Genomic DNA, 8215 nt, shown 5'->3' on the forward strand with positions numbered 1-8215 from the left:
GTTGATTGTTACTTAATTGATTTTGCATAAGTTTCAATTCTGAGAATTGGGCCTGAAAGTTGTCCTAGTTATGGCGTTCGAAATCAGAGTTGGTTTGCGTACTATCTGCTCTGGGGCGTCCTTGTCGTCGCCAAATTGGGCTCATTTTGGGCCCAAGCTTGAAGGCCTTATAGTCAGGTTGCCTACCTCTTGGTTATTTGAGCCCATAACATTTTGTCGAGTTCAGCTCTTTAGCTAATTGTTATATGAGTTTGAATGGTCAACTAAGATCCCTTTAAGTTTTCTCTTAATTAGTTAGTCTTGTTAAAATGAATTGAGGGGAGCCGTATTAGATAGCACAATTGGCCTATGGCCCTATTAGAATTTGGTTCAAATTCCCTTTTAAATTATAATTGAGGTGTGCCGTGCCAAATAAAATCTCAAATGTGTGGCCCTCATTTATTTATTTCTTTTAAATACTTAGAACTCGAGGCGCGCCATTTAGCAAATTTTCCAAGGCCCTCGCAAAGTTAAAAATGCGTAGTTGCTTTAGGCGCGTTATTTTAAAAATATTACTTTTCTAAACTTGGGTGAGCATTTCATGTGACCCAAATCCAAATCTTAACGTTGAATAAAATGTGTTTCGGATTGCGGGTGCATTTCATGTGGCGCGGTCCAAAGACATGTTTTAGATGGCATTGAAATCTTCCTTAAAATAATTAAAAGTGGTTTAAAGTTAAAATGTACATAGGTACAAAAGTGTTTTAAAATCAAATAATAGGCTAACTATAACAGTTGAGCGACCGCGCTAGAACCACGGAACTCAGGAATGCCTAACACCTTCCCCGGGGTTAACAGAATTCTTTACCAGGATTTCTGGTTCGCGGACTGTAATACAAAGTCAATCTTTTCCTCGATTTGGAATTTGAACCAGTGACTTGGGACACCATAAAATTTTTCCAAGTGGCGACTCTGAATTTAATAAATAAATAATCCTGTTTTGATTGTCACTTTAAGTTGGAAAAACTCCCTTATACCCTTCGGGGTAGAAAAAGGAGGTGTGACAGCTCTGGCGACTCTGCTGGGGGCCGAACCCAGAGTCTCTGCTTCAGGGTTCAGAATTGGAGCTTAGATGAATTGTTATAGTTGGCTTTATTAATTATCTGATTTTGTTACATGTTTGGGCCTAATGTGCTAAGTGTTGCTTTTACCACTTTGATATTCTGTGAACTGTATATAAACTGCTACGAAACCCTTCTTCTCTCTGAGTTTTCTAAATCATGAAGGAGTGTGCACTTCGTGTGACTTCTCTTCTGTTAGAGTCATATCCCAAATTTTAGAATGAGGTTCGGACAAGTTGCAAAGCCAGTGAAGCTTCTGTATTCTCGGTACGCTGCCCCCCCCCCCGGCTCGAGTTGTCCGCTCGAATAAGCCAGGTCTAGAACAATAAACCTAGGTTTTAAATCTAGTATAACAAGACCTCATGCCGGATCCCTAGTAGGAACGTTTGCTTGCATCATGTGCATTTGACTTTGGAGACTCAACACAGGGGTTGGGTCTGTCTATGACAGGTGTACCAAAAATAAAAAGACCATCCTGATGCATCTTACTTGTTACTTGTGCATTTATTTGATTTGGATTTGCATGCTGATCGGCTTTTGAATAATGGGAGAAAGTTGGAAAAAAGAAAATAGTAATGTGAGGGTTAAGTGAGTTAAATCACCTGTTTTGGAAAATCCAATGTCCAAATGGTACTGAAACTCTGCCGAATTTTCTGAGAAAAATGAAAAAAAGAAGAAAAGGTTTTGTTTTGAAAAATAGTTGGTTTTGTTTTATTTGCCCGAACTACACCAGTTTGATTCTCACAGGGTGTGAGATACGTAGGCAACCCCCATCAGGTCCAACTTCCTTTTTGCAAAAATAGCCCAAAAAGAACAAAAAATTTAATTTTATTGCAAATAAGTAAGGTGATGCCATTCTTGTCTAAAACAACCGAATGTCCCCAAAAGGGCGCCGGAAGGCCGTTTTTGCAAGAATAGCCACCTTTGGTCATTTTTCAAGGTTTTTGCCGGTTAGCGAACATAGCCTTAAAATCTTCGTTTTCGGAGTGCTGAAAGGCCGTATTGGTAAAGCCGGATATTTTTGTGAAAATTTAAAAAAAATGGTCATTTTTCTTGAGTCAAAATGAGTCATAATTCTCTTTTAATGAAAACCACCTTAATAAATGTGCAGGATGAGAACAATTCAAAATGAACCTTTCTCAGTCCGTGAAGAGATCCCGTTGGAGCTACATATGTGGTGGCATGATTTGGGGGACAATAGCAAAAAAGTTGTGACAAAAGCGTCGGGTGGTCTTGTCGGGCTCTTGAAGGTTAAGCCGAGAAAGGATATAATTGAGGCCTTGATACCATTTTGGGACCCAGCACATAATGTATTCCACTTTGTTGATTTCGAGTTAACTCCTACACTGGAAGAGATAGCAGGCTATGCCGGTTTCGAGGGGAATCTTAGAAATCAATACCCGGTAGCACTGAGAACAGTAACCCCTCACAAATTTTTGGACTTGTTAAGCATCAGTCGGGACATCCAAGACGAAAATTTGGCTAAAGGATTCTGTACCTTCTACTTTTTGTATCGATGTTACGGGAATCCCTGTGGCTTCGAGATGCCAGATACCGGTCTTACTCACGCGGTGAACCAAGATAAGTGGGAAGCTCGGAGAGGACTAGCTTTTATAATGGCATTCCTGGATACTTTGATTTGCCTCAGAAAAGACGGGAACATAGAGTTGGGACTCGTGGGGATAGCCGAATTTATGATGAAAAAGGCAAATGGGACCATAGTGCCGATGATTTTGGCAGAAAGTTACCGAGCTCTGACCCTTTGTCAAGAAGGGGGAAATTTCTTTGAAGGGTGCAATATGCTGTTACAATTATGGATGGAGGAACACCTTTGCCACCATCCTGGATACTTTAATTGTGGTATGACTGGCCTCAAGTGCATTGAAAAACATGAAAAACGGGTAGAGGGTTATGAGTTCCCAGATGGTACGGAAGCATGGCATGCTCATTGAGATCTTTGACTACAAATAAGATCAAATGGACATTCGGTTGGCTCTCGGTCAGTGAGGTAATTTATATGTCGGGTGAGGTATGCTTTCTGCTGTTAATGGGTCTTCGGAGTATCCAGCCTTATGCCCCGCACCAAGTTCTACGTTAGTTAGGCCGATACCAGACCATCCCACACGATGAGGATTTGAGTCGGCAGGTTATTGAGTTGGAACCAAAAGCCGCTTTTCCAGAAGAAAGAGTGCGTCGGATTTGGCATCAGTGCAGATTCTTAAGGCCAAGAACTCAAGTACGAGATCTACCCAGAGGTGAGGTGGAGCCTAGTTACACTGCTTGGTATGGTAAAAGATCCCGAGTTCATCATGAGTCCAAAAGGCCCGCAAAGAAACCCCATGTCCAAAAATTTACCAACGGATCACAGGTGCAATGGGACTAGTTAACCAAAGAAAATGAGTACCGAGCCACCATAAGCAGGCTGAAAAGGCAAGTCATGCATCTTCAGTTTGAAAATGGTTTGCAAGCCGCCGCAGATGAGGGGGAAAAGAAAAAACTAACGCAGGAAAATGAAGCCCTCAAAGCTCAAATCCGAAAGATGAAAATAGTTGCTAGAACCCCGGAAAGAAGCCGAGCGGATGAAAGGCTTACAAGCAGTCTGAAAAAGAAAGCCCTTGAGTGTCAAGATGACCTAGAAAAGTCTGAGGCCAGTCTAGCAAAAGTCCGGGCTCAATTGGCGGAAAATGCAAAAGGTTGGACATAGTTTGTGCAACAAATGAAGAGAAAGTATGAAGGAACAATCACCAGCCTAAAAAGAAAAGTAACTACTCTTGAGAATGTGGCAGCCAAGCAGGCTAAAGATTTCAAAGCTGATAGGGAAGACTGTTATGATTTGATGGCTCAGATGGAGGAAGAAATGCAACGGTTGCAAAATCAACATCTCTATGACACTCAGGTGTTAGAAGCCTGAAATCAACAGGTCGAGCGTCTACTTCAGGAAAAAGGTAGAATCCAAGAGCGGGTCAAAGCCATTGTCGTGAAATGCCAAGCATGTGAGGATATGACTCGCACCACTTTCTTCGCGGCAGTGATGACCTTTGTCCGACAGATAATGAGTGATTTGGAGAGACTTCAAAGGGATCTTTCATATAGGCCCATGGCGAGACCAAATGATGTCCCGCGGGCCCTAGGAGCATTTGAGGCATTAATGTATTCATGATTTTCATTAGAGTCTGTTAGTCTGTTTGCGAGTCTGTATTTTCTTTTATTGGAGTCTGTTAGCTAGTTTTCGAGTCTGTTGTTTTCACCTTTCTGTCAGAGTCTCTTGGTCTTGTTTTGAGTCAGAGTCTGTTAATTTCCCTTTTCGAGTCTGTCAGTTTTATAATTTGGTAGAATGAGTGGTTGTAATCAAAACTGTTTTATTTTATGGAAAAATTTGAAAACCCAAAAATGTTTTGTTTTCTGCACTTATTTCCCAGAACTATGCTTGGTCTGATTCATGCGGGGTCATGATACGTAGGCAGTCTCCATAGGATTCGACCATAACCAAAAGAAAGAAAAAAAAAAGAAAAAGAGAAAAGAAAAAAAAGAGGAAAAACAAGAGAAAAACACGAAAAGAAAAGAGAGAGAAAATAAGAAACAGTGAGAAGGAAACAATGGCAAAGCAAGAAAGAGTCGTGAGAGAATAAAAACAAAGAGAGATCAAGCAAGGAAAGGCAAGAATGAAAAAGAAAAAAAAAAGAAAAAAAAAGAGAGAAAAGAGAAGTTGCAAATAAAAATAAGAAAAAATCGGGATGACGCAAGAAACCGATCAAATGCATAATAAAAACGGTTAACTGCTTAGGTGCATTCATTCCTCAAATGTGAGGTTGCATATCTGTTAAACCCTGATCGTTAACAAGTTTACTATTGTCGTCAAGCAACAGGTAGGTGGTTAGTTTGATTGGCATTCTGGCAACTCACTCTTACAACACCCGGTCCAAAAACAAATTGATCATGGCCAACCAAGAACTTGAGGCCAGTATTGTCGATCCGTCAAAAGAGGTGGAAGAATCGGAGGTTAATCTGAAAGATGAGTTTTATAAGCTAAAGCAGCAGATGGCTGAAATGTACCAAGCATGGGCAAAAGGGCACCCACCGCCAGTTTACCCCGCCAACCCTGCTTTTATCCCGCCATTGGCTCAGCCCCAAGAACCTCCCACTGTGAACTCATCTCCGACCTTTCCCCTCTACCAACAATGCCACGGCACCACTTCCCATACATCATAAGCTCCACCACCCAAACAAGTCTCGTACCCTCCCCCACCAGTCACTCCAGTTTTTGTGGCACCCCCACCTGCTGCATTACACTGATCCTCCAGTGAGCCTCTGTTCTAGACTCACGACAACCAGTATTACCCCCTAGAGCCCACTTCCCGGAGCCCACTTTCAAGGTTCACGAACCATATTCCTACACTCCTCATTTTGACCTCCCTGCGGAAACCAAAAAACCATCTAAAAATCCCGAACAAGAGGAGATGTTCAGGAAAGTTAAAAGCCTGGAACAGTCATTCAGGGATATGCGGGGTTTGGGAGGTCAAGTAAGTGTGGCTTACAAATATCTATGTCTATTTCTAGATGTGCAATTGTCGGCAGGGTTTAAGATGCCCAAGTTTGATTTGTATGATGGGCATGGTGATCCAGTGGCGCATTTGAGAAGTTTTTGTAGCAAAATGAGGAGAGATGGCGGGAAAGACGCGCTACTAATGGTGTATTTCAGTTAGAGTCTGAGTGGTTCAGCGCTGGAATGGTATACTTGGTAGGATCACGGAAGATGGTACACATGGGATGATATATCCCAGGCATTTGCTTGTCACTTCCAGTATAATCTCGAGATTATTCTGGATTGTCTGTCTTTGACGAAACTTGAGAAAAAGCACAATGAAAGTTTCAGAGAATATGGTTTTAGGTGGAGAGAGCAGGCAGCAAGGGTAGACCCTCCAATGAAAGAAAGTGAAATGGTGGACTATTTTCTGCAGGCTTTAAAACATATGTATTACGGTCATTTGGTATCAGTTATAGGCAAGTCCTTCAATGAAGTGGTAAATATGGGCGGTATGGTAGAAGAAGGGCTCAAGACAAACAAAATCATGAGTTATTCGGCTATTAAGGCAACCACTCAGGCCATTCAAAGCGGAACTGGGGAGTAATTGGAAAGAAGAAGAAAGAGGATGAAGCAACGATTGATTCAGGAGCTTGGTTCGGACCTAGGGGTTCACCTCACCACTATCATCAGCCTCGTCCCCACCACCAAACCTACCCCCACACCTTGTATAATCCACCCCAACATTACTACTCACCACCAGACCCCCATTTATCTTTCCACTATGCCCAAACATACAGTCAACCTTCGGCCCACGCACAATGGTGTGCGCCAATCCCACAAAATACATACCCAGCTCCACAAAATGCCTATCCACCCCCAAGAGCCTACAAAAACCCTCCTAGATCAGGTTTCCGGCCCAACCAAGCATTTAAGAACGAGAGGTTGCAGAAGAAGAAAACCTTCACTCCATTGAGAGAATCCTATACCAGTTTGTTCCACAGGTTGCGACAATTGGGTATGCTGAGTTCGATCGAGCCAAAACTTCCAAATCCTCCCCCGAGGAATCTTGATCACTCTGTGAGTTGTGAATATTGTTCCGGTGCTCCAGGGCACGAAACAGAGAAATGCTGGCAATTGAAAACAGCTATTTAAGAGCTCATTGATACTAATCGGATTGAGGTCCAAGCTCTATAGGTGCCCAATATCAACCAGAATCCATTGTCGGCCCATCATGAGACAAATATGATCGAGATAGTGCATAGGGGAGGGGATCCTAAGAAGCCTTCATAGACCATCATGATGATTCGGTCCAGTGAAGTCAGGCCGGTTGAAAAGCCAACAAGTGAGAAATCAGTGATCGGTTGAGCGGGGCAAACAGTGAACCATCTGTAGTAATCAAGAAGGGGACCCCAAGTGATGTGGTAGTAAAACAAGAAAGAGCAAAAGTGGTTGTGCCAGGAGTGGCGAACAAGCCTATTGTAATTGTGAAGGGTGCCTGCACAGGTCCTGTCATTATCAAGCCGGTAACTAAATTACCGATAGTCAATAGCAAGGCGGTCCCATGGAATTATGAATGAGTGACAGTGACTTACAAGGGGAAAGAGGTTAAAGAAGAAGTTTGTGAGACCCATGGTTTGACTTGATCGGGGAGATGCTTTGCCCCCAAAGAGTTGAGAAAAGCTAAGATATCCAAAGATAACCCGTTGCTAGTGAAGAAAGTTGTAACCGAGGAAGAAGCAGAGGAATTCTTGAGAAAGATGAAAGTGCAGGACTATTCCATTGTAGAGTAGTTGAGGAAGACACCGGCTCAGATTTCACTATTGTCATTATTGATCCATTTAGACGAGCACCGCCGGGCTTTAATGAAGATCATGAATGAGGCCCACGTTCCTGACAAAATCTCAGTAAACCACTTGGAAAAGATAGCTAACAAGATATTTGAGGTAAACAGAGTCACTTTTTCTGATGGTGAGCTGCCCGTAGAGGGTACTGAGCACAATAGAGCCATATATCTTATGGTGAAATGCAAAGATTCTGTGGTTACTCGGGTACTGGTTGACAATGGTTCTAGTGAGACCATTTGCCCTCTCTCCACTCTAAACAAGTTAAAGGTGGATGACGAAAGAATTCACAAAAACAATATCTGCATTCGGGGATTCGACGATGGAGGGAAAGATTCAGTCGTGGACATAGTGCTTGAGCTTACAATAGGGCCAGTTGAATTTACCATGGAGTTCCAGGTTCTCTATGTGGCTGTTTCTTACAATCTGCTGTTAGGTCGACCCTGGATTCATGCTGCCAAAGCGGTCCCATCTACTCTGCATCAAATGGTCAAGTTTGAATGGGATAGACAGGAAATTGTTGTGTACAGTGAAGACAATTTGTGTGTTCTTAGTGATGCCATTGTTCCGTTCATAGAGTTTGAAGACAACAAGGGGCCATGGGTTTATCAGGTTTTTGACACAGTATCGGTAGAGAAAATTTCAAAAGGGAAGTGTGTTCCAACTCCGAGGGTAGCTACTGCATCAGTTATGGTAACCGTTGAAATGTTGAAAAATGGTTTTGTACCAGGCAAGGGTTTGGGTGCATC

The 8215-nt window shown here is 42.6% G+C and overlaps 1 protein-coding gene across 1 annotated transcript; it reads left to right on the top strand.

Moving 5' to 3' along the window:
- Nucleotides 1–3537: 3537 nt before the first annotated feature.
- Nucleotides 3538–4011, top strand: LOC138888151 (uncharacterized). The gene is made up of 2 exons (XM_070169967.1): nt 3538–3793; nt 3887–4011. Exons 1-2 carry the CDS (start codon nt 3538–3540, stop codon nt 4009–4011), a joined length of 381 nt encoding a protein of 126 aa, XP_070026068.1.
- Nucleotides 4012–8215: the final 4204 nt, after the last annotated feature.

The sequence above is a fragment of the Nicotiana sylvestris genome, chromosome 3 (genome assembly GCF_000393655.2).
Source record: "Nicotiana sylvestris chromosome 3, ASM39365v2, whole genome shotgun sequence".
NCBI lineage: Eukaryota > Viridiplantae > Streptophyta > Magnoliopsida > Solanales > Solanaceae > Nicotiana > Nicotiana sylvestris.

Excerpts from the sequence above, each read along its gene's own strand:
- LOC138888151 (XM_070169967.1), top strand. The coding sequence starts at position 3,538 with ATGCATCTTCAGTTTGAAAATGGTTTGCAAGCCGCCGCAGATGAGGGG. Across the intron at positions 3,794-3,886 it reads ATTGGCGGAAAATGCAAAAG|CCAAGCAGGCTAAAGATTTC; the intron begins GTTGGACATAGT and ends AGAATGTGGCAG.